The 26,054-nt window shown below is 42.5% G+C and overlaps 1 protein-coding gene across 5 annotated transcripts; it reads left to right on the forward strand.

The window, feature by feature from the left end:
* The first annotated feature begins 500 nt into the window (after nucleotides 1–500).
* On the forward strand, nucleotides 501–25,469 carry ap1g1 (adaptor related protein complex 1 subunit gamma 1). 5 transcript variants are annotated; one of them, XM_028957223.1, is made up of 24 exons: nucleotides 501–604; nucleotides 11,888–12,091; nucleotides 12,231–12,355; nucleotides 12,506–12,647; nucleotides 13,880–13,976; nucleotides 15,095–15,171; nucleotides 15,583–15,591; nucleotides 16,166–16,261; nucleotides 17,735–17,815; nucleotides 17,893–17,991; nucleotides 18,098–18,153; nucleotides 18,245–18,358; nucleotides 18,452–18,592; nucleotides 19,076–19,130; nucleotides 19,327–19,449; nucleotides 19,608–19,697; nucleotides 19,806–19,930; nucleotides 20,430–20,534; nucleotides 20,675–20,816; nucleotides 21,391–21,517; nucleotides 21,780–21,887; nucleotides 22,897–23,057; nucleotides 23,207–23,305; nucleotides 24,116–25,469. In XM_028957223.1, exons 2-24 carry the CDS (start codon nucleotides 11,891–11,893, stop codon nucleotides 24,215–24,217), a joined length of 2,475 nt encoding a protein of 824 aa, XP_028813056.1. In that variant the 5' UTR covers nucleotides 501–604; nucleotides 11,888–11,890; the 3' UTR covers nucleotides 24,218–25,469. The 5 variants fall into 5 exon arrangements, with proteins under 5 accessions (XP_028813056.1, XP_028813060.1, XP_028813059.1 ...); XM_028957224.1 differs by lacking the exon at nucleotides 501–604 and adding an exon at nucleotides 3,028–3,316; XM_028957225.1 differs by lacking the exon at nucleotides 501–604 and adding an exon at nucleotides 10,387–10,854.
* Nucleotides 25,470–26,054: the final 585 nt, after the last annotated feature.

Below are 26,054 nucleotides of genomic sequence, written 5' to 3' on the forward strand. Positions count from 1 at the left end.
CGTCATCACCCACTGCCACGAAGTGAGGCGCAAACCGCAGCACTGCGAGGGTGACGGTGAGTGTCCTCCGCCGAAACGACACGTAGCCAGCGAAACGTCGAATCGTGCTTGGCCCCGAAAAGTGTGCCGTGGCGCACACGTTGTCGTAAAGACCCACCCGGCCACTCGCACAAACTTTGCCGCGGTCCCTGAGAGCTGTCGTTTAATAGTCACTTGTTGGCACAAATCGTCCGCCTCGTCGATTGCACACGAATAGGCGTTCCTGGTGAAAAATGTGTTTTATATATAAAAAAATATATATCCAGGAAACTTAACGCTACTCGCTCGCTCGTCCCCGCACAAGGAACGCGACGCATTCGCGTAAACGCGGCCGCTTCGGCTTTTCGCTGATATGTACGTCATGTGGCGACGCCTGCACGGCGCCGCGAGGCGCCGGCCGGTATTGACAGATCTGCGCGTCCGCGCCGCCGCTCCGCGCTGTACCCTTCCGCCTGCAGTAGAAGTGCTGAGGTTTGGGTAAGCCGCCATTTTGGATGTCTGGTCCGTTCCTCCCTCCGTCGCACGTAGAAAAGATTCCAGTGGCTGTCTGGCGTCGTTACGGCTGGTGAGTGCGACTCGGCTTTTCGCGGCGCGCGTTATCGCGAACCGAAGAGCGCTGTCGTCAGACGCGGGCACGGGCGTGCGGGCTTTCGGCGCTGGACTTCCTCGTTCGTCCGCGCAAGTAGTTGCGTCCGGCGGTGCTGCAGAGGAAGTGGCCGTGCGCGGAGGTGCTAACGGCTTAGCCACCGAGCTAACAGCCGCTTGGTAGCCGCACGTCCGCGGTTTGCGAGACGAGTTCGGACGCCCAGCGACGCGCGACGCACTGTTCAAGCGGGCAGGCCGACGAGCAGCCGCTGTCGCGCGTCATGTGAAACGCTAACGCCAAAGAGCCTTGAGGACAGAATAGCACCCTGGCCCGTTAGCTGACTGCTAATGCTAGTCCACCCCTCGAGAATGACTGAAGGGTGTTGAGGTGTCCAGACGCGGACGCAGACCGGAGACTGCAGTGGCCTGTGACTGCGATGGATTGTCGGCTAGGCGTTCTTCTCCCCGCCCGCCCTGACCCCAATCAGCGAGAAGTACGCTGCTAGCGGTCCGGCTAACTTAGCCGCTAGCTGCTCGTACTTCGTCATCCGCCGGAGTTGTTGGCGCAACTTGTCCCCCTTTTACGTCAACCTTGCTCCGGTTAACGCAGAACAGGGGGCCGTCCCGGCTGCTGCTGCTGCTGCTGGTAACTAGTTCGGAGCGAGGTCCCTGGAGCGGGGTGTCAGCTGATCGGCAGATAATGGTCAGTTCAGATGGCTGTTTAAATAGTTTATGGTCGCCGTCTGCACAGAAGCGGGCGGAGTTATGCGAAAGAGGGGTGCCTAGTTCACGTTTTTCGGCACATCTTCACTAATCAAGTGGTGTGTAAGCTTCCAATGGTTCTTTTACTCGACACTGTGGGTTCTTTATCGTTCAGGTTAACTATTCCAAGAATTCAAGGGTCCTTCGAGCTTCCAGTTAGTGTGGCACTGCATAATAGATGCAGAACTGTGGACGGAGCCTTCCGTTAACAAACCAGAAGTAAATCCAGCAGCCGGCCAGGGCCAGATTTCCCACTGCTTCATCATTCCCTTTCAGGAGAGGAAGGGATGTTTTCCTTCGATAAAACAGAACATGCGTTTTACAAAGGTTTAGGAAGCATTCAGTGCTGTGTTAGTTTTTTTTTTTTTTTAAAGTTGGTTTCGTCTGCTTTTGGTCTGTAGAAAGCTTATTTGTCTGGTGACTGATGAGTTGTATGAATGGGTGGGTGTGTTGAGGTGTGTGCCTGTCGAGAGTAGGAGCAATGGTCACGTGTTTGCTGACTGGGATGACTTGAGTTTCTGTGGGGTGTTGCACAAAGCATGCTTGCTGAGCCTCACTCACACTCACGTATATATGTATGAATCCATCTTTATGGAAATATGTGACAAATATAATTTTAAGAGTGCATGCAAAATCTTATTTAGTGCTGACAGGAGCAGAAAGGGGTTCGTTGGCTGTGAGCTTGGCCGGCGCCCATTTAAAAACTGTAGCGTTGCTAATTGGATGTTTGCCTCCTGCTTTCATGGTGGATGTGTTTTCTGTTGCCTCATGGTTGCTAGGCCGGGCTGTCTGCTTGTATTCCTTTGCGGAGCCTCTGGAGAAAGCTGGCTCCCACAGCCAGGATGAGTTGAAAGCCAACAGTGACTGCTGATCAATATCATAAACAGCACATCACTTTGAAGTCCCTCTGATCATCTGCACGTCTTGTCTCACAGTCTTGTGTCTTTGCATTTTCTCTCTTAATTTAGTTTTTGAATTTGAGCCATGGACTGAGAGAGTTTTTTTTTTTTTTTTTGTGCAGCAATGGCTACGTGGGAAAGGTTATGTAGTTACAAGCTGCAATGGCAGTTTTTATATATATGATCTAAACTACTTTTAAGAGCAACAACAGCTCCAACGCGTCCCACAGATACTCAATTAGACTGAGATATGGGCAGTGTATCTGTCAAGTAAATATCTTGAAAGAATCCACTGCCTTTAGGGAAAACTGTTACCATGACTCAGTGAACTGAGACCTAGGTAACATTCACATGAAGACAGAACACTGAACCAGAATATTGCACGGAGTCTGCCAGCATGCTTTCTTCTCATAGTACATCCTGCTGGTTAATGGCGTACATGCAACCTGCTATTAATCAGACCAGCACACCTTCTTTCTTTGCTCCCTGGTCCAGTTCTGATGCTGTGACATAGGGATGAGTGATATGGCAAAACAATGGATCTCAGTATACTTTCCCATTTTGAATGATTAGATTTATTGATAGATTTTTATCTGAATCTTTTCGGATATTGCCAGACTGAAACCAAACAAAAGATTTCTCTTTTGAGATGATTTAACATTAATATGAGTTCCCCTAGCCTGTCTATGGTCCTGCAGTGGCTAGAAATGGTGATAGGTGTAAAGGGATCTTTGGTCATTCTGTTTCACCGTTCAGAGAAGGGATCTGGATTTGTTCCTCTTGTGTCGTCATACAGGGAAAGGTTACCTCCCCTTCCTCATACTTTTACTGGTCAGAGAATTGTCCACCCCTCCCCTGTAACATTATCTCCACCGACCGTCATGGCTTCCCAAGTTGCGAATCATTGCAGTTGCTCGGAGATTGGATGTTAAAAAGAGGACAAAAGTTCAGTCATGTAAGAAGAACCAGTGGATAATTTTTTTTTTTCTGGAAAAACGCAGACATGACGTCCTGTCAGCGCCAAAAATTTGGTGGGTGGTGAATGGTGTTGATGTAATTTCTGAGAATGCCCGCTCAACTTCTATAGGCTGCTCTCCTCCTCGTCCCGCCTCTCTCCTCCTCATTAGCATTTAAAGCTACAGACACCGAAACGGCGCGTCCTGGTTAAATCTCATTGTGGGACTGGATCAATGTGGCTGTAATTCTGAATTTAAACAAGGCTGAATTTCAGAAAGAGGCTTCAGATACTGTATTAAGATACCACTTAGACCATATAAAAGCAAAAAAAATATATATTCCTATTAGGGTGCCTTCAACATATTACACCATGACATTATCTGCCCTCCTCAACTGGGTTTCCCAGCATTTTTGCTTTTTGACAGCTTTCTGCAGTGGACCATGTCACGTTGCTGTAGTATTCCAGCACTTTGTCAGCCATGTCTGCTCAAATCTGATCAGAGATCAAGTCAAATATTTCCGTGATCATTGATCGAGATCGCATAATTGCCCAGACTTATGCTCACATATTACCAAGGATCCCACGATACGTATCATGATACAATTATATCATAATATATTGTGAAACTGTTCATATTGCGATATTCTTCAATTTACTGAAAATGTAAAAACAGCTGAAATACAAGATGCTAAAATCGGTCTGTCATGTTTTGCGATTTCACTCTGAAGGCAGTAATTCAGAACCCAACTAAACTCCCCCCCCCATATACAGCAGATTTGCCCGGCAATGTGTCTCCATCATGGAGGTTTTCAATAACAGATTTGTGGGCTCGTCTTCATCTGACACACTCAGTGGGCAGTTCAGTAGTTGCCCTTCCTTGCGTTGCTATTTTTTATTGTTTAGTTTTTGACGCCCAAGTGGTCTGACATCACAACTTGCCGACTGTTCCCTTACTGCCTAATATATCCACCCCTTGACAGGCGCTACATTAACAGTATTAATCCATGTTCTTCACTTCACCTGTCAGTTTGTGGCCGGCTGGTAATTATGGCGAGTGCCCTGTGTGAGGTACCCCTCTCTTTTTCCTGTTCCCTTCTGCTAAGTGCCGAGGTAGGCATAATCAAACAAACCTGCTCTATGACTATGAAATCAGTTTTATTTTAATCCTAAATTCATTTTTTCAAATGAATTCACTCAAGCTTAATTCTTCTGAATTCTATGTTTTCCATTGCAAGGATACTTATTCACCTAAAACCGTGATTATGGAGTGGATGTGGAAAAGAATATGCAATAAGCATTTCAAGCCATAGGGCCCTATACACGTTTGCGAGTGTAAATCTTTTTCCGACTTCCTGCTGCCCTATGAAGGCGTGTCAGGGTAACTGCTTTGTTGACATGGGCTTTACTAACCTGCTGAATGCCTGGGAGCCAGAGGTCCATGGCGGGGTCACAGAGCGGAACACTGCCGCTTTTATCATGCGAGCTGATGTGGGGCCTTGCAAGCTTGACCTTGGTGAGAGTTCCTCTGGGCGTCGCCTCACGACCATTTGCTGAGTGCAGGTCCCTCCGCACCTTTGTTCACTCCCTGCCCGTTCATTACGCTCAGCCCAGTGGGGCTGGGAATTGAAAGATGCTTTCGGATTGTCTGGTCCATCTGGAGTGTGTGTCTCCAAGGTCGATGCCAGCATGGCTTGAGAAAGTTGCACTTGGCAGCCGCTCATTCATCATGCAGTCATGCTTTTACAGAGCTTGCCGTTTCCGGTGGATTCTTTTTGCTGGATAAAACTGAAAATGTCATATTTGATTGAAGAACACATTTTTGTTGCCTCTGAGTGTTCTGCTATGACCGTTGCTGTTTGTAGGAACACAGACTGTGTACAATATGCTTCTTTGTTTCTAATTCCTCTTTTTACTTGAACATGGAGCGGCCAATGTGTACATCACTAAATGTAATTTGTACAAATGACAAGGCTTTTGAAACTTTACACTTAATTTTTTCTGCGTGTTTATGTTGTAGAGTTTACCTTGTGAATGTTTCTGGTCCAAGTCAGGGGTGTAGCAGGTCTCCAGTGCATGGTTACCTACACTTGCTGTGATATAACCCTAGATTATTTTAGTCCAAATAATCATAATAAAGTGAGATGTAACGCTTCTCCCAGGAGATGAAAGTTAAAAGCTTTGTTTTCTGTTCATTTTATTTAGCCTGCTTTCTCTGTTTAAAAAGCTTACACAGAATTGGGAGGATTAAGCTTTTATGCATAAAATAACCTCTGTCAATAATTTGGGTCTAAGTGTGCTCATTGAGATTTAGAGTTTCTCATTTATCACTCCTTCAGGAGCACCGGTCACATTAAAGGGGACCTGGAAAAGCCAGTCTCCGGCTGGAGTCTTGAGGAATGTGGACTCAGTGACCCTCCCTCTTTCCCCTTTGATCAGGGGCGGCCATATCGGTTTTTGCACCAGAAAACGGCATCCCGAAGGGAGAAAAATGCAGAGAGCAGCCGCTGGGATGCCGTTTTCTCCTCGCAGCTCTGGCACACGACCCAACCCGACATCTCCCTTTAGAGTACAGTCTCTGACCTCAGTGCAGCTTCATTTATTCGACATCATCTCTCGCCTCTCTTTTGCGAGCCGTGGTCTTGCTGTGAGGTACGTTTGAAAAGTCAGAGCAGGCGAGGTCTTCAGCGGAGCACCAGCAGCCTCCATTTAAGCAGTCAAGTGAAAGGAATTGTACAAAAGAGCTATATTTATTCATGAAACATTTGACGCACCTCGTACCCCCTTCTAAATGTCATTCCCGCTGAGCCACTTGCGTGTGCCTCATTAATGCCACCTTGGCTGTGCCGCTAGTGACCATGCTGGTGACCCTTCTTGTGAGAACAAGTGCCACCAGTGAGCCATGTTTTACGGTGGTAAGCTCCAGTGAGATTTGTGCCTTCACTGTGGGAGGCTAATTAGATATAACAAGGGCTTCTCTCCCTCCTGTATCAACCAGGACACACCCGCTGCCTGACACTCAACCTCCATGATGTGATGGAAAAATGGATCACGTACATATCTGTTGTGTGTTCATATGTTCAGGTTTCTGGGATTTCTGGATTGCCATATTGGAGCGCTGTAAACACTGCGATTGCATAGGCCGCTCCTTAGTCTGGTTGCATTTGAGAGGAGTGTGTGTGTGTGTGTGTGTGTGTGTGTGTGTGTGTGTGTGTGTGTGCGCTCCTTATTTCTGTGTTCAGTGGCGAATCAGCATTTCACATATCTTGAGTTGGTTATACCATGCAGTGACATGCAGCACTGCTTTTACTGGAAATGAGTAAGTCTTGACTTTTTTTCTCTTTACTATCTTCATGCATGATGTTGACAGTATTTGCTAGTTTAGATGTTGAATTTCTCTTCTTGGTATACGTTTTAAGTCTTTTGTTTGTCAAGTTCTTAGAACCGTGAACTTAGTACTTTTTTGGCAATTACAAATAAAAAACAAAAAAACAAGTTGGTCCCTGTAGCTGCCTTGGAATTTATTAGAAAGTTCTGTTTTCTATTAAAATGTTTGCTTTTCTTAAAATCTATTTAATTTCTAAGATTTACCAAATTGCCAGATGAAATTGACCGTTTTGGTCCCTCGGGAAACACAGACCTTGTGTACATTTTATCAGAGAAAGCACTGTTTCAGATTTAAACAATCTGTGATACTTTTCAGTATTCAGGAAGTACACCCTACATGATGGTTTAGTTCTTTGTAATTCCCGTTCCAGTGGCAGAACATTAAATTGTGCCAGTGTACGTTGTTTTTCATTAAAGGTAGCTGGTTAAATTCCTAGTTGTATTCGTCATAGCAACCATGAATAGGCTTTTATTGAAGACTAGCCTTTTTTGACTTGTCATTTCCAACAGGAAGTTGCTTTTTATCTCGCTGAGCATCATTTCATTAGACCCTCTTTCAAACTTTATAAAAGCAGGTTGCTGTGGCCTGTTGTATAATTCCAGTTCTCATGGCTAAATTTACTTTAATTGCGATTCATTTGAATCTGGGTAACCTGGAAAGAAACTATTCTGAAATAGCCAGTGAGCCACATGAATGTCACAGCCATTCTTTTGAATAACATAATAAGTAATAATCTGGGGGAACAGCGTTTGGTCCGCTTTTCCCTATTCCAAAATGGATGGAGTATCTCACGCTGTGGAAGCTTCGTTAACAGATAAAAGCGCAGCTTCCTTCTGGGAGGGGGAGCTGTGAAGCTCTCTTCACTCTTCACCGAGGAGACACGTCTAATAACTCGTTTTTGTCTGTGTGTGTGTGTGTGTGTTTGCTTGCCTTGTCTGTGGGTGAAAGAGAGATGGTTCATTCGATTTGGCAGCCGAGATTAACACACACTTCTTTCAGCTGGCTCTTCAGTGCAGTAAACAAAGCAGAGGTCCCGGGCACTCCTGATCTTCCCATGATCTTCTGCATCCCACTCATGCGTTTCATATATTTATTCATTTTCTGCACATCGTTTGGCGAAGGCCATCCAACCATCTGCGTTAGAGAGCCTCAGTAGGGTGGGACCAGGACATGGCCTGCTCAAAGTCAAGTGTGTGCGTGTCCCCGTTCCTGTGTAAAACAGGCCAGTGCCAAGAACACTCCTGCCATGTGCGACTTGTGCTCGTCATTGTGTGACTCATAATGTCATCATATTTTATGGTGTTTTGCGATGACTTCTTTCATCCCATCCAAACAGCAGGGGTGGAAAAAGGAAAAGTCGGGCGCAATATATCTCAAATATCACTTATTCAAAGGGGCTTAAATTCTCATGCCGGCCCTGCTTATGTTTTACTCTTGCAAGGTCTGGTTTTATTTTTCACACGCACTTACTGTTTTTTTTTTTTTTACATTTGTTCAATAAGAATATAGACATCATAGTTACGCTTTGCAAAAATGATTTCGATTTTATAGGCTGATTTATTTCTTGAGTCAACTCTTCACACGTTCTTCACCCAAACATTGCACACATTGGTGCAGTAAGCATGCAAATATATAATATTGTTTTTCTATGTATGTGTCTGCCCCCTCTCCCAGTTATGATCAGGTCTCTTCAGCTCCCTGTTCACATGGGGAATCCAGAAAGAGATTCCAGAAACTTCCCTGGAAGTGAAGCAAGACTCCGTTTGTGGAGTACTTTAAATTCTCTACAACTGCGCTTAGTTTTTTTTTTTTTTTTTTTTTTCCATAAATGCAAATTGGGTGCATGTCATTGGCATGGTTGCCAATTCTGCTCCACCTGAGCACCAACTTTGGGAAGAGTATTATAGCGTGTGACTTTCTCGGTCAGATCTGCATAATGCCAGTCTTCATTCAAGCAGTGCCTGCAAACAGCAAGGTTGTAGTCTCTTATATGATTTTGTGTGGATTTTGGTAATGCTATTATGTTGAAGCTTGTTTCATTAGTCACCAAGTTTCCTCTCATATAAATGAATTCTGTGCAAGGTTTGATTTATTTTTTCATGTGCAGTTACATACTGGTTTGTTGACATTTGTTCAATAAGAATATAGAAATCATAGTTACATTTATGCACTGCTCAAGCTGAATGACTCTGTGTTCTCTGGCGATTAGAGGTATGACCCTTCACTGGTCTCACGATTCCATTCCGATTATCAATGCCGCGATATCGATGCCTCACGATGCAGCCCATACATTTTTTACTAAGTCTTGCAGTGTTTTCAATTACAAGAGTTAAGGTCTCGTACAGCTGTGTGGATGCTTTGATTTGCTACGATGAGCAAGGAAATTGATCTGTGTTCAGTCCGCGCTCCCCTGACGCCACAAACGGCAGAAAAGTATGGAATAAGGGGTTTCGTCTCATTGCCCTGGCCAGCAGGTATTTGAGTGACTGCTCCGTTCCCGGAACTCTGTCACTGCGAGATACATGGGCTTCAAGGACACACAGAGGTGCATCAGCTATTACCCATCACATATGGATCACATCATAATCAGCGTATTCTTTCAATACTTAAAATTGGTTAATTGTGTGCACAAATCTCATTCCACATATGACCGCAAATGGCTGTTACCTCCGTGCCTTCGCATCTTGCTGTGATGGGGTTCAGAGTTGTGATTGGAAGTTCGGCTCTTTTCAGAGTGCCTCATATGATTTATCAACACACAAAGTATTCATATTTGACAAGTAAGCCAAAATATGAGGCTACAGATGCCACAAGAGCCCCTAGTTCTGCGGAATGGAGCTGTCACTCAAATATCAAAAATCAGCATGTTTTTTCTAAACTCCCAGTGAGACTATAATGTCAAGTTGTAGATATCTGGACACTCATAGAAAGACCAGCTTTTCCTCCATTCCTGCTTCGTGTGTGTGTTTTTGAAGTGGCAGAAAGAGCACTCACTCGCTTGGATTCTATTGGTCACACAAAGCGGTCAAAGGTCAACAAAATGACTGTGGTGCCAGACTAAGGAAACCAGGTGCCGCACCGCAGTGTCAAACTTTGTGTACCCTGTAGCAGCTACAGTCACTACCGGCACTACTTTTTAACCCGAATTTTTAAACTGCCGCCAGAAAATCACCAAGCAACGTCATTATGATAGAATCGATTATGTTCTACACCGCAGCGATGCAATATCGTCCAAGTCTGCATCAAGATGTATTGATTATATGATTAATTTCAACACCCCTACTGGCGATATCCTCTAATGTGGCGTTGCCATGTCAATTGTTCAGTTGCTGCCAAATCTGTGACGTGCTGGAGGGATGAGAGCGTTGTCGTTTTTTTTCCAACTTCCCAATAAAAGAGAGAGCGTTTGATGCTTAGCAGTGATTTGGCAACTCTAAAGTCCAACAGGTCTGATTATATAATTCTTTCAGACCAAAAAAATCCTCTTGGTCTGTCAAGAAGCTGCTGAAAGTGGTGGTAGGGGGTACTGCACTTGCGCACACATTGTTTTATCATGGCAACCTAGGTGTCTTCAGTTGCGGGTCCATGGTGAACTGTGCAAATATTTGCGACTTTAGTACGTTCTTTTGACATTGACTCTTTCCCCACCAATCTACTGGGGACACAGCGAGGTCTGGAGCCATCTCTGGCTGTACCTACATTTACATTTACAGCATTTACCAGACGCCCTTATCCAGAGCGACTTACAATCAGTAGTTACAGGGACAGTCCCTTCCTGGAGACACTCAGGGTTAAGTGTCTTGCTCAGGGACACAATGGTAGTAGCTACTACCACCCTCGTACCTGCTGTTGCGCCATGTTCTGCCAATGCTCTTCTGTGTTACACGTTGTGCCGTTCTTGTTACTCGCCCAGAGAGAAAGTCTGGGATTGCTGTGTAAAGTAACCTTTTGGCCTAATACAGACAAAAGAGAAAAAGAGAGCTTGGGTCATGAGTGGAGCAGGGGCTGGACTTTGGACGTTCCTTGCATTAGACAAAACCGAAAAATCACTGTCTAGAGCGTTAACTTTTAAACAATTACATAAAAAAGACACCGTGTTCTTTGGCTGCATCGATTGTTGAGTAGCTAACGTTTCAGCAGTCTGGTTAGCATGGTGGAGGATAGGTCGCGCTGTGGAAGTGGGCTTGTGCTGACATCCCCACTCCCGCCCGTCAGTGTGTAAATAGGTGAGAATTTAATCTTGCCGGCATGCATGTTTTCCTCTTAATTTTTAATCAGTTTCGAGCAGCCTGAAACCTTAGTCGTCTCTGAATGCTCTAGAGAGAGAATGGAATTTCACATTCAACTCGCACATTTTAACTAGTTTTGCTACGCCACCGGTATGGTGATGTTAGAGTCCCCCCCCCCCCCCCTTTTTTTTTTTTTTCCTTCTTTATATATATATATATATGTCACACAAGATACCAGAAAATCAGCGAAGTGAAAACTGCAACAGATTCAAGACTAAAGTAAAGTGTGATTTGGATTTTTTTTTTCCTTTTTATATATATATATATATATATATATATATATATATATATATATATATATATATATATATATATATATATATATATATATATATATATATATATATATATATATATATATATATATATATATATATATATATATATATATATATATAGGATTGGATATATATATATATATATATTGGATTTTTTTCCCCTTTTATATATATATATATATATATATATATATAAAAAAAAGGGGAAAAAATCCAAATCACACTTTACTTTAGTCTTGAATCTGTTGCAGTTTTCACTTCGCTGATTTTCTGGTACCTTGTGTGACATTATGATGTTATTTAATAATTGTGGAAACAGGTATTACTAACCATGATATTACTAACCACTTGCCCTCTTTCAAGGCTGTTTACACTCTTGAGTAACAAATCCACTGTTTGCAGTTAAGAGCTGTAAAGTGTAGCATATCTTCAGAGAAACACACCATTATAATGCTCACTGCTCAAATATATGAATAAAACACAATTTTCTTAATACTAATAAACAGGATTTTTACATATAGTGTATATCGTTTTTTTTTCACTATTTGTTGTGGAACCCATTTAATCTTCATTTAGGTAAATAGATAAACACCGATGGTACCCACTGCCCTTAAACCTCCTACAATTTCTGCTCATTCATTATAATAACAATAGTAGGTACTAAAGCTCCACTGCATTCCTGTGCTCTCCAGAGGATGCCAGCTCCGATCAGACTGCGGGAGCTGATCCGGACAATCCGGACGGCTCGAACCCAGGCGGAGGAGCGAGAGATGATCCAGAAAGAGTGCGCCGCCATCCGCTCCTCCTTCAGAGAAGAGGACAACACTTACCGCTGTAGAAATGTGGCCAAGCTGCTCTATATGCATATGCTGGGGTATCCAGCACACTTTGGGCAGGTGGGATTATGTGAAATATTCTTATGTTGAGATCATTCAAAGCACTTGTCATTACATCACATACTTAGAACTGATTTACTTATTAAACGCATTTTTATTTTATTTATTTATTTATTTTGCTCTTAATTTCCTCCTGTAGCTGGAGTGCCTGAAGTTGATTGCATCCCAGAAGTTCACTGATAAGAGGATAGGTTATTTGGGAGCCATGCTGCTGTTGGACGAGAGGCAGGATGTCCATTTACTAATGACAAACTGTATCAAGAAGTAAGTGTTGAGTGTGGAACATGTGAAGCTACCGGGGGTGGCCTAGTTATATTGTTTGTTTGTTTTTTTTTTTGGTTCCCACCCAGCTGAAAATGAATAGTCTTGTTTTAAATGCATCTATAATTTTTCACCATTTTTATTATTCTCCAGTGATCTGAACCACAGCACACAGTATGTCCAGGGCTTGGCCCTGTGCACTTTAGGTTGCATGGGTTCATCAGAGATGTGTCGCGACCTGGCAGGAGAAGTGGAAAAGCTCCTCAAAACATCAAACTCCTACCTGAGGAAAAAGGTACTGATCTGTTTCCTGTGTTATTCTACTGGTATTCTGTTGTACTAAGCTGCATCACACAGGTTCAGAGATGGCTAGTAACATGTTACATTTACTTACTAGTCACACTACCTACTTACTAGTAACCGTTTGATAATGATGTACTTTATGGGAGGTTTACAACTGAACTATTTATACTTGATTACATTTGTGAATTTGCTACATTGGGCAACACTTGACTGCTTACTCATTTTAAACCATTTATATGCTTTACTTTTGCCAGACAGATGCTGCTGGTAGATCTCATATTTTACCATTCAGACATAGAAACATCGTTTCACCAGTCATGTGTACCCGTGCAGTCACATTACCAGGTGGTTGTAGCCTAGTGGGTAACTATGAGACCCGGGTTCAAACCCCACTTACTACCATTGTGTCCCTGAGCAAGACACTTTACATTAAGTTGCTCCAGCGGGACTGTCCCTGTAACTACTGATTGTAAGTCGCTCTGGATAAGGGCGTCTTATAAATGCTGTAAATGTAAAATTACCGCACACAAACTGATCACACAGCAGACATATGGAAAATGGCAGATGCCATTGTCTCCTGCGCTAAAACCAAAGGTTACAAAGAATACAGAATCCCTGTCTTTCATGTCGACCCTATTAGCGCTTGTTAACATTTTGTTAAATGGTACCATAAGCCAAAGTAGTGGGGCAGTGGTGGCCTAGCGATTAAGGAAATGGCCCCGTAATCGGAAGGTTGAAATAGACATTTTCTGTAGAGGAGGGAATAAGCATTATCGTTTAGCTGTTTTATTTAATATACCAAGGCTAACACACATAATTACCATATATAATATAGTTTATACGCTAAGATTTATTCTATTAATAATTTTAATTGTACTTAAATAATGATGATTATTATTATTATTATTATTATTATTAATAGGAAACTGTCTGAATTTTTTTCTGTCTGAATACATTGTTTCTAAAAATAAAATAAATGAATAAAACCAAATTACAATTAAACAGTTATTCTCTACTTGAGTAGTTTTATCACTAGCTACTTTAGTATCTTTCTTGACTACTTTTTATTTGTACTTCAGTATTATTATTTTGGAGTAACTTTAGGAAAATATTTGGCCTCTCTACGTACCCCTGCCCAGGACAGACCTGCTCATCATGCATGCTGTTATTTACTTTAAGCACAGTGGTAGTCACTGGAGAAATTATTTTTTAACATTTCCACAGGCAGCTCTGTGTGCGGTCCACGTCATCAGGAAGGTCCCAGAGCTCATGGAGATGTTCCTCCCTGCAACGAAAAACCTGCTAAGCGAGAAGAACCATGGTGAGATGTGGAACAAGGCATGGGGTAAAGAGGGATGTAATTCCTGAAGCTAGATCATTGGACGCGTTACCCACTGACAGTAGTTCTGGTCCTTGTATTTTGTATATAGCCCTTAAAATTGGTGGGATATGCGCTGTGGTGGCCTAGCGGGTAAGGATGCGGACTTGTAACCGAAGGGTTATAATTCCTCTGTTCCAAAGAGCCAAATCGTCCACACGCATTGCTACCCGAGCACCTTTTATGGCTGCTCATGAGGGTGAGGGGTTAAATACAGAGGACACATTTCATTATGTGCACCACATTATCAAGCATCACCACCAATACTACTGGAATCTTGATCATGACCTAGATTATTTTAAAATGATAGGATTTTATATATATTAATACTAATATATTAATATTGTATTTTTTTATATATGATATGGTAATCAGTCATTGAGCTAACCACAAAAAAGAACCATGGCGTAAGTTGGAATTTGAAGTGTCAGGGTATGCAAGGAGTAGCAGCTTGGTACTAGAATGTACATACCAGCGACTCTTAACCTCCACAGTGGCACGAGCCCGGCTTCCCCATTCCTCATCCAGTAATCAGCTCTTGCGTGTTGCCTGTGTACAGGAAGGAAATGTAAAGTTTTGCCCAACAGTTTTGCATGTTAATTTGCATTTGTCTGCAGCATATTTCTCTGCCATGTTGTGGACAATGGAAATCTGTGTTACTGATGTTATGTTTGTTTGTTTACCAAAATGTGGAGCGTGTGAGATTTTAATGCCATCTTTTAAGCGCTATAAATGTCTCTCACGGGTCTTAGAAGCGAACGTAGGTTGCAAATGTGCGTCACGTTGATCCAGCTTTGTGAGCTGTTGGTTCCCCTGTTCCTCTGTTGCTCCAGTTTCTCCAAATATGCATTTCATTTCTATATGACATTTATTTCATCATCTGCACCACACCACACATCTGATCATTTTCAATGCAATAAATGTGAAAGGAGAATTAATGGAAGAAATGAATTTTATTTTCAGTTGCCTCACAGACCAGATAAATGCGCATGTCAGATTATTTTCTGTATATATTGACTTATGCTTTAAGTGCAGTATGTAAATGACTGTGTGTTCTACAGGTGTCCTACACACATCTGTGGTTCTGCTCACTGAAATGTGTGAGAGGAGTCCAGACATGCTGTCACACTTCAGAAAGGTATTGATTGCGTTTTTTCATTCTGCAGTAACCATATGCCAAGTTGTTATTAAAATACAAATGCCTTAGGTTTAATTTAGTTATATATTTAATGCATTTATGTTAAATTAAAACCGTTTGGTTTAATTAGGTTTTCGGTTCTTTTTTTTTTTTTTCTTTTTTCTTTTTTTTTGCCTGAAGTGTATATGTCGGTTATTTCTCCCTTTCCCCTCTGCTTGCTCCCTTTCTCTTTCTTCTTTGATACCTGCCTATCCTCAGCCTGAACTGCAGTGTCAGCACACCCACCCCTCATGTTCATGATCGTAACATTATTTTAAACGCTCTGAAAGTGACTCTCTTTCCAGTTTCCCCCTAACATCTACCTCATATTTTTTCTGTCATTTGTCTGTTACAATTCCTGCATTGTGTTAGAATGAGAAGGTAAGAGGACATTCTGGTTTATTAGCTGGTTGCATGCTCTCAACAACAAAAATTAACTTCAAAATGGTCAAAGTAGTTTTTTTTTTTTTTCATCTGTGTGTCTGGATTTTTTTTTTATATATTAGATAATTAGAAAATGCATTAATTTGATCACATGGTTCTTAAAATTTGGTCAATCAGCTTAGGCGTTGGAATACTGATCAGCATTATTGCAACCCGAACAGGTTAAGGTAATTTAATTGTATAGAAAGGTTTAATTACTGCTAATGAAGCAGATGAGCTCTGGGGCTTCTACTGTTTCTTGCAAATGACAGATGTTCAACAGTCTGATCTGTTTTACCATAAATAAGCTTATTAACCAAATGAAAGATAATGCACCATTTAAGACACAATCTCGGTACTGTGAACACTATAAATGTTTATTTCTTTTGGATAAACATTTATCAACACTTTCAGCCACTGTCTCTGTGTTTTTAAATGTTGTTGGTCTTTGGTTAAGATTCTGGATGAGTTTGGGTTTCTTTTGACCTGTTTCTGATTCGTCTGTGGACTTGTCTCATTCCTTATGTTCTAGCTTGTTCCGCAGCTGGTGAGGATCCTGAAGAACCTCATCATGTCCGGTTACTCGCCCGAGCATGACGTTTCTGGCATCAGCGACCCCTTCCTGCAGGTCTGTTTTTAAAAATTGCTGCATCCCATCTGAAGTCCTTGTTCATTCAAGATCTTTTTGCTAGCACAGCACATGATTTAATGTCAATATATGCATTTTAAGATGACTGAGGTGCTTCTTTTACAACTTTGTGGAAAATGTGTGTCATATTTTCAGTTGCCTCATTGATTGTTTATAGGCTGTTCACAAGGCATTCAAGCCATACTGTTACTAACCCTCAAGTCAACAGCCGGTTGGTGACACACTCAAGTCTTGTGAACAGTGAAAGCTCTAGACTAAATCAAGCATCCTTGCACACTTTTATGTTTTGATTTTTAACCTGTAGACCATTGAAATGGGAGGAACTTGATAACTAGTCAGAAGGGCCTTCTCTTTGTGACAGCTCGGCAGCTATTTAAATTCCTAACTTTAATATGGGAAATGATCCCAGATTAATTAACATGCTGCGTATGTTCTTCAACTGTATTATATACACTGATCAAAAAAAAAAAACTTTTGGGACACAAAATTAAGACATTGATTGAAATGAAATTTATTTGATTTCCATGGAGATGTGGTTTTGGAGTCAGTGTGAAAAAACACACTAGAGGCTGTTCCTAATTTTATGTAATGTTCTTAAAACAAGTCAAAATGAGGCTCAGTAGTGTGTGTGGCCTCCGTGTGCCTGTATGACCTCCCTACAATGCCTTGGAATGCTCCTGATGAGGTAGCAGGTGGTCTCCTGAAAGATCTCTTCTCAGACCTGGACTACAGCATCTGCCAACTCCTGGACAGTCTGTGGTGCAATGTGGCGTTGGTGGATGGAATGAGACATGATGTCCCAGATGGGCCAAATTGGATTCAGGTCTAGGGAAATGCCACTCCACACCCTTAATGACCCACTACCAAACTGGTCATGCTGGACGAGGTTGCAGGCAGAGGATGTTGCAGCAGAACATTCTCCTCAGAGTCTCCAGTCTGTCACATCTGACATCTGCTCATGCTCTGCTTTCATCTGTGAAGAGCACAGAGGGCATGTGCTCCTACTGTTCCTTCTTGCACAAAGGCGGAGGTAGCGGTCCTGCTGCTGGGTTGCTGCAGCAAGATGCACTACCTGAGCCATTTGTGTGGGTTGAATATTAAGTCTCATGTACCACTAATGTGAAAGCACCACCAGCCCACCAAAACATCAGCCAGAAAGCATAGGAACTGAAGTGGTCTGTGATCACCACCTGCAGGACCACACCTTTATTGGGAATGTCTTACTAACAGCATGTGGAATTGTCAATCAGTATTGCTTCCTAAGTGGACTGTTTGATTTCAAGTATGATTGACTTGGAGCTTCATTTTGTTGTTTTAAGTGTTACTTTATTTTTTTGAGCAGTGTATATTCACTATATGAAACCCTATTTTATTCGTATATATCTTGTCATGCTTTTTCCTTCTCGTGATTTTACAGGGTGCACAAAATGAAGTTTAAATCTTCCTTTACAGGTCCGGATATTGAGGCTACTGAGAATTCTGGGAAGGAGTGATGATGACTCCAGTGAGGCTATGAATGACATTCTTGCACAGGTGTGACTTTAGTACATGCTTTCAAACCACGTCCATCAGTATGTTCAATTAATGGTGATTTTATCTTTTCTTTTTAGGTCGCGACCAACACAGAAACAAGCAAAAACGTAGGCAATGCAATCCTTTATGAAACCGTTCTCACCATAATGGACATAAAATCAGAAAGTGGTTTAAGGGTAAGTTGAGGTTAGAAAAATATTTCCGTGCATTTAAAAAAAAAAAAAAAGGCTTTGTTGTATGGAATTGTAAAATGTGTAATTAAAACACATTTTCCATTGTCAGGTGTTGGCCATTAATATTCTTGGGCGTTTTCTACTCAACAATGACAAAAACATCAGGTTAGCAATTCAGTGATCTCAACTAAACCACCCTTGTCTAATTCTAGGCTTCTCAAGATTAGTTTACTGTACCATATCCTTTCATGCCCAGGTATGTGGCTTTGACGTCCCTGCTGAAGACTGTGCAGACGGACCACAATGCTGTGCAGCGGCATCGGAGCACCATTGTAGACTGTTTGAAGGACCTGGACGTGTCCATCAAAAGGTAAATGGTGAAACGGTGCCGCGTCTGCTTTTGTGTCAGAATCTTAGGCCCAATCTTTGTTTTCTTTACTGTTGTTGCATTTTTTTTTCCAAGGCGTGCAATGGAGCTCAGCTTTGCTCTGGTCAATGGGAACAACATTCGGGGTATGATGAAAGAGCTGCTCTACTTTCTGGACTCCTGTGACCCAGAATTCAAGGCAGACTGCGCGTCTGGTGTGTTCCTAGCTGCTGAGAAGTAAGGCTTACCTTTTTTTTTTTTTTTTGACTGTCATGGAAGTCGTGCACTCTGAACGTTGGTGGTGAGGGTCGAGTTTACTCTAAGACATCTCCAAACCCTCTCTGTGTGTGCTACATTTATTATTCATGTGCGTATCATAAAAGTGAAGATTTGCAGTATTATGTAGGGCACACTCAGAGTTAGTATGGCAGTTTTTGCAATTTGATATGTGGGGGATGAGAGCTTGACACATTTTTTTATTCTGGAGGTGTTCTGTCTCCTTAGCCTGAGTTCAAAGGCCAGTACGGTAAAGGCCTGGGTAGTCTGTGTAGAGCAGAGAACCGCTTATAGCGTCTAGCCGATAGCCCGCTACTTTTTTAAAAACATATTTACGTCTTTTACAGTCTTTTTAGGATACGGTTGACACCCTTGTTTTCTGAGCTCTTTCACAGCTCTGTATCCTCACGTTCAGTAACAGATTTCCTCTGCTCTACCTTGCAGGTATGCACCATCCAAGAGGTGGCACATAGACACCATTATGCGGGTTCTGACAACGGTAAAGCCCTTTTTCTGTTTTATCTGTCATCCTTTTTATGTAGCTTGTAGCTGTTGAGTGATGAGAGCATTGAGTGATCCATCGACTGAAGACTGATGACCACCAGAAACCCTGACAGCAGCTCATTAGACATCCAATATAGAACATCGCCTGTGTGAAAGTGGCATGGTTATAATGCTTATTTTTTCCCCTATAGGCGGGGAGCTACGTTCGGGATGACTCCGTCCCCAATCTCATTCAGCTCATCACAAATAGTGTGGAAATGCATGCCTACACTGTGCAGAGACTTTACAAGGCACTGCTGGATGACATCTCTCAGGTATCACGTCTGGCTCCTATCCCGTACAGCTGGAAAAACTGGGCTGGTTGGCAGTTTGCGCTGCATGGTTTGGTTTTAGATACAGGTTTAGTTAGTCCAGCTTAACTCGTGATTGACTTCTGATGCATCCTGTACTTAATGTTTTTGGTCTCCCACAGCAACCTCTGGTGCAGGTGGCATCTTGGTGTATAGGAGAATATGGAGACCTTCTGGTTTCTGGCCAGTGTGAGGAGGAGGAGCCCATCCAGGTAAACTGGTCCCCACCTTTCCCCTCTCGGTCTCTCTTTGCAGATCTGTCACACATCCCACCACTTTTTTCATAATTATCTAATTTGTGTGGATCCATTTTGAAACAGGTCACTGAAGATGAGGTTTTGGATGTTTTGGAAGGTCTTCTCGTGTCCAATTTGTCTGCCCCTGTTACACGTGGTTATTCACTGACCGCTATTATGAAGTTGTCTACTCGTTTTAGCAGCGTCAAGTAAGTAAATGTACCAATAAAGCTATTGAACATTCTTTTAAAATAAACAATGGGGTTAATTAATTGTCCAGATAAGGAATCTAATTCTTAAAATCTGCTTCTTTAATTAGTGTTTTATGCCTCTAATGCGACACTGTTCATTACCTTTCTATTTTTAAACGTGAAATATACTGCTATACTATACTACATATACTATGCCCCTATATATATATACTATATATAGGGGCAGTGGTGGCCTAGTGGTTAAGGAAGCGGCCCTGTAATCAGAAGGTTGCTGGTTCGAATCCCGATCTGCCAAGGTACCACTGAGGTGCCACTGAGCAAAGCACAGTCCCCACACACTGCTCCCCGGGCTCCTGTCATGGCTGCCCACTGCTCACTCAAGGTGATGGGTTAAATGCAGAGGACAAATTTCACTGTGTGCACTGTGTGCTGTGCTGCTCTGTATCACGTGTGACAATCACTACACTTTCACTATACTATGTTTTTTACTTTGCAGTCGTATCAAGAAAGTAGTATCCATATATGGTAGTAGCATAGATGTGGAGCTGCAGCAGAGAGCTGTGGAGTACAATGCACTTTTCAAGAAATATGATCACATGAGGTGAGACGTCAAACAAAAAAAAACAAAAAAACAAAAAAAAAAAAAGTGTCCTATCGAACATTATTACTGTTGGTCAAGCTCTCTGTTCTCATTTTTTGCCCTTTTTGCCTCAATCTAAACTCTCTCCCTTCTCATTGCAGGCCTGCTTTATTAGAGCGCATGCCAATCATGGAGAAGACTGCAACTAATGGCCCGTCAGAGATTGTGCAGACCAATGGAGAGACTGATTCCACTGTGCTAGACACAAAACATCCGCCCACTATTACTCAGCCACCCAGTCAGGTAATACGACCTCACACACTCACACCCACCCCATCTGGATTGTGCCAATCCAGTAGTAACACTCCCCTGCACCCGCCCAGTGTCCTCCTTAGCAAACCAATAAAGTTCACATGACTGTGACGTTTTCTGTGGTATGCATGTTCAGAATGAGATGTAGATAATGAATCACATTCTTCTGGTTTAAATCCATACCATACCATTTGTAATTAGTTTTGTAATTACTTTTTTAATAAAACTTTAATCAAACATTTTAAGGCATACAAGCCACAGGAGGAATTCAAATCCACTGCTTGTCTGATGAAAGGAGGACCCCTGCTGGCTGACATATTACCTTGGTCCACAGTCATTTCCAAGATTAGTCTTGAAATGCCACAGCCTGCTGTGCTTGGATATGTTGTCCAGCTTAGATCTTTGTGTAAAATGTAATTTTGAGCCTCTCTTTTTGTTTTAGTACTTTTAGTATTTCAGCTTGTGAATTAAGAGTGTAGAGAAACTTCATACAAGGTCAGAAGTGCATGAATCTGTGCAAAGCCCTAGAGGACACTGATCTTTGTGTGTGTTTGGCGTCCTTCAGGGTAATGATTTATTAGACCTGCTGGGTGGCAATGACGTGGTGCCAGTCATCCAGACATCTCTGCCCACAAAGCCACCCTCAGCTGGGGGAGAGCTGCTGGACCTGCTTGGTGACCTTTCTCTCACAGGTAGGACAACCTCACTGTATTATTTCCTAACTTATCCTCATCAACTACCCTCTCATCCAGATCTTATTGGCCTGTGTGTCTGGATTACATTGTTGTTTTTATATTTTATTATAATGTGTATTTTTCATGATCACTTATCTCAGACTTGGTAGGGAATTCTCTCAATGGTACTATTAACATTCAGCTGAAAGCCCAATATGGAGGTCTGAGCTTTATTTCTTCACTTACTCCACCACCTCCGTCTACCTCTGTCCTTTCCCAGGTGCTCCACCCCCTGCCCCTGCCTCTGTTCCCTCTGTCCCCATGTCCCAGCCCCCCTTTCTCCTGGATGGCTTGTCATCGCAACCTTTGTTTAATGACATTGGCACAGGTAGGATTACCTTCTGTTTGACTCCATCATATCGACTTAAAATTGCACTTTTACCCTGCTGCGGTTTTTGTGTGAGAGTTGTGGGTTGCAACTCTTCTGCAGGGCTGATAGCATTCAGGTGGCACATTGGCTGAGAAAAAAAAATTATTTGATTTCCATGGAGATCTGGTTTTGGAGTCAGTGTGAAAAAAATCAGGTTTGGAACCGGTAATCATGAGCAGGCTTCTGCACTTTGTGAGCAAGATAGCTGCTCTATGGAACTAGCGGGAAAAAGTTTGGTCACGGCACAAATTAGATCCCAGTCATAAAGCAGCAGTCCAAGCATCACACCTCTGTCCTCCTTGAGGCAGCATGTGACACATCTTGTTAAACACAGCCTCTTGCCAGAGTTTTAAAAACATCTATCTGAGAAGCTAAAGTGAGCTATATTTTTAGGTTTTCTATTTAGATTCTATCATTTATTAAATAGCCAATTTTTAAAATACACTTTAGTTTGCTAGTGTCCTTTAGTCAATGGCTACTAATCAATTCCTAGTTTACTTTGGAGTACTATAATTGTCACCGTCTGACCTTTCTTCCTGTGCCTGTGGTATGTCCATTGGTTGGGACTAGCTAAAAGCAGAGATGGATTACTGAACAGGTCCAGGGCTCCCTTCCCACAGATGATACTGTAAATATAGGCTTATACTGTGTTAGTTCATCTCATGTCTGAATATTTTTCATTTATTTCTGCAAAATTGGTCATCTTTAAAAGAAATTCTGACTGTCTGGCATACCCATGGATCCTGCCAGACAATAATGATGATCAAGGTTATACTCAAGCTTTTTATATATCTGGGCCCAGGGACCAACAAGTTATGAGTTAAACGAGTGTTGCGTACGTAGCACCAACACCCATGCTGGCCTCCCGAGCATGGAAAAAAAGTTCAGGCTCAGGATTTTTTATTTTTGCTCTCAGCCCTGCTTCAGTCTTGTTGTGTGTTGAGTGACACAAATTACCTCTCCCCAGGAATCCCTCCCATGACAGCGTACAACAAGAACGGCCTGAAAATAGAGTTCATGTTTGAAAGGTCCAACCCCAACCCTAATATTGCGGTCATCACCATCCACGCCTCCAACTCCACAGAGGCAGACATGACTGACTTTGTTTTCCAGGCTGCAGTACCAAAGGTAGTTGTCCCAGTCATTTCTTCAGTTGCATCAGCATCACTAGTTTAGTTAAGCAGCCTGTCTGTGCTCTTTATATTTTCTGCTTGACTAACAGTAGGCATTTGGGGTGAAGCATGGGGTGCATCATGGCTTTGTTTCTTCTCCCACAGACATTCCAGCTGCAGCTCCTTTCTCCAAGTAGTAATGTAGTCCCAGCGCTGAACCAGGGAAACGTCACACAGGTCATCAGAGTACTCAACCCACAGAAGGTAGGGCAGCTTGTCTGCTGCTTGACATTCATCTGCCGGTGCAAACATTTATTTATTCTTTTACATTTATTCAGAAGCTTTTATCCAGGACAGCCTAGAGCAGTATAAGCTGGACCGGGTCAAGACATGTCTGAAGTGCAAAGTGAATAAACAAATGTTAACATAGAGTACTTGTAAAGCAAGTGCTTTAGACAAGAAATGGACACTGAAATTGGTTTTGATTCGTAAGTCACGGGATTGAGTGACCCGATAGCGGGTGATTCCGCTGGAGCATGTCAGACGTTATTTTATTTCATCTATCTTTCATGAGCTGAACATAATATCCGTGGATGGCACAAGCTCGCCAGCGTGGCGCAGAGGGCGCAGCCGGTCATGTGACGCATGCGATATAGTCATGTGGAAACTTAGGCGGCACTGGTGGGATTTGATTTTGCCATCCTGCCAAATTTGATTTGTCTTGGAAGTGTAGTGGATAAGAGTTGGACACAACTCGACACTCCCCTGGCACGCTGTAATCTTATCAAGAAGGCACCAGCTTTTATCTCGGCTTGTGGAAATATCTGACTTCTGTTAAATGTTTAGGGTTTATTTATTCAATGCCTATTACAGCACAGAAAGTACTGCTGTTTCTCATTGTGAGGAATTAAGAGCCTCAGAAATACCGAGGTTGCCAACACATTGAATACAGAGGACGTGTCATTTTATTGTTTATGCCAATGATCCACCTTACATACTGTAAATGATTTTATGTCCGTAATTCTGTTAAAATGTTGATCGGTTTCTCTGCTTCTCTCATCTCTGGACCTGCAGCAGCAGCTGCGAATGAGGATCAAGCTGACCTACACTTACAAAGGCTCCCCTGTGCAAGACCTGGCCGAGGTCAACAACTTCCCTCCACAGTCCTGGCAGTGATGCACTGCCGCTTGTTGATACAGACCCCGTCCCCTCACCAAGGGAACTATGGGAAACAATCTCCCCTCCTCTGAGGCCACCACGACATCACCGCCAGCGGCTGCCACCGGGGCTGCAGGGGAAGCAGCAGAACCTTGTCAACACCGTGACATTGACAAAGCTGATGCGTCACCGCAGATATCAGAAAACATATCTGGCTACTAATCAGTCTCTCTTTTGATTTGGTCTCACTTCTGTCTGTCCTTCATAATTTGCCCACAGCTATCACTCACACACATACGCACACACACGCACACACACACACTCTTGCCTGGCAGTAACCCCCACCTCAGTCGCCTCCTGCCATCTTAGGAGTTGCTAGGGAGTCACCCCACCACCGAAGTAAGAGGCTCATTGGTCAGATCAGACGTGAAAACTGATTCTTTTTGTCGCGATTTTAAATCTGTGTGCTTAGGACTATCTTTTAACCCTGAACAATTTGAATGACAAGAACGCTGAATTACAATTTGCACCTTATTCTGCTCTCTACTCTTCCTTCTGGCATTTTCAAACCAATCACCCATCTTGGCATGGGCGTTAGGAACCGTTTTTTTTTTTTTTTTGTGATTAGTTTATTTAGCTGGGGTGTACCGTCTTCCTGGTTGCAGTACAGCATTTCCACTGAAATTATATTATAAATTGAGAAGTTGCTCTTTAATGTTGAACACTGAATGCACCAGGTTTTAAATTGTTTTGCTTTATTCCTTTCGAGCAGGTGTAGAGGAAATTTTCGAACGTTATATTGTCTACCCATTGACACATTTTACGATCATTAGTGATTTGGTGCTTGCTTGCCCCGCCCCCAGTTGGAAAAAGGAGAGTTGGGCTAAGAAGTAGTCATGTAAAGCTCAATGACTTGGCTTGCTGCTGCTTATAAACAGGGTAATGGACTTTTTCTCAATTATTATTTAAAGATTGTCTTACCACTGTATTGTAGTGGAAGACCTTTTGACCCCCAGGGGGGCTTAGGCCACTGAACAAGAAGCCTGGATGAGCCAAAGGTCAACTGTCCACTAAGGAATGTGCCTTTTGGACATGCTTGGCCTTTGAGTGAGGTTGTCCTGCTGACTGTTTTGGTTAAACCCCTCCTGGGACTCGTGAGGTTGACGAGAGGGTGCCCGCCTACATCAAAAAAACATACTGTATCCCAGTGGTGTTCTCTGTTTTATGTACATAATTCAGTAAATAAACTGGCCATCAGATGACTGACTGACGCAGGGTGTCTCCTAACGCTGAGATTTTTTTTGTGTACGTGTTCTGAATGTACTTATGATCTTTTTTTTTTTTTTTTTTTTTGGCCCGTGTTAAGTTTTTTTTATTTTATTTTTTTGCAATGTGCCTTTTTCAGTCATTGGTATATATGAAGCCTGCAGTAGGGTCTGTAAGGTCTTGATGTGGTTTTCCCTCTTGGTGGAAGCGAGGTTCAGTGAGCTTTTTTTCTGTTGAAACCTGGAAGTTTGAAGTCATCTCCTGATTTAACTAAAGTGTCATGACTTTAGGTGGAGCTCTGGTCTTGCAGATCAGGCCGTTGGAAACATTAACCTAAATACCTCACATTGTGTCGTCTGTCTCTATTTTTTTTTTTTTTTTTTTTTTTCGGTTGCCACTAAACAGCACAGAGACTGCTGCATGCTTTTTTTTTTTTTGTTATTGGGACATGGGGACGGCAAGCAGGTTGTCCACTTTTACAGCTAAAAAACTGCTTTTGTCATCCATAATTGGACTGATTTTGCTACGATGTCTACTCTTGGTGACCAAATCAAAAAAAAAAGAAAAAAAAAGAAGAAACTTTAGGAAA

This window comes from Denticeps clupeoides, chromosome 16 (assembly GCF_900700375.1).
Source record: "Denticeps clupeoides chromosome 16, fDenClu1.1, whole genome shotgun sequence".
Classification (NCBI taxonomy): domain Eukaryota; kingdom Metazoa; phylum Chordata; class Actinopteri; order Clupeiformes; family Denticipitidae; genus Denticeps; species Denticeps clupeoides.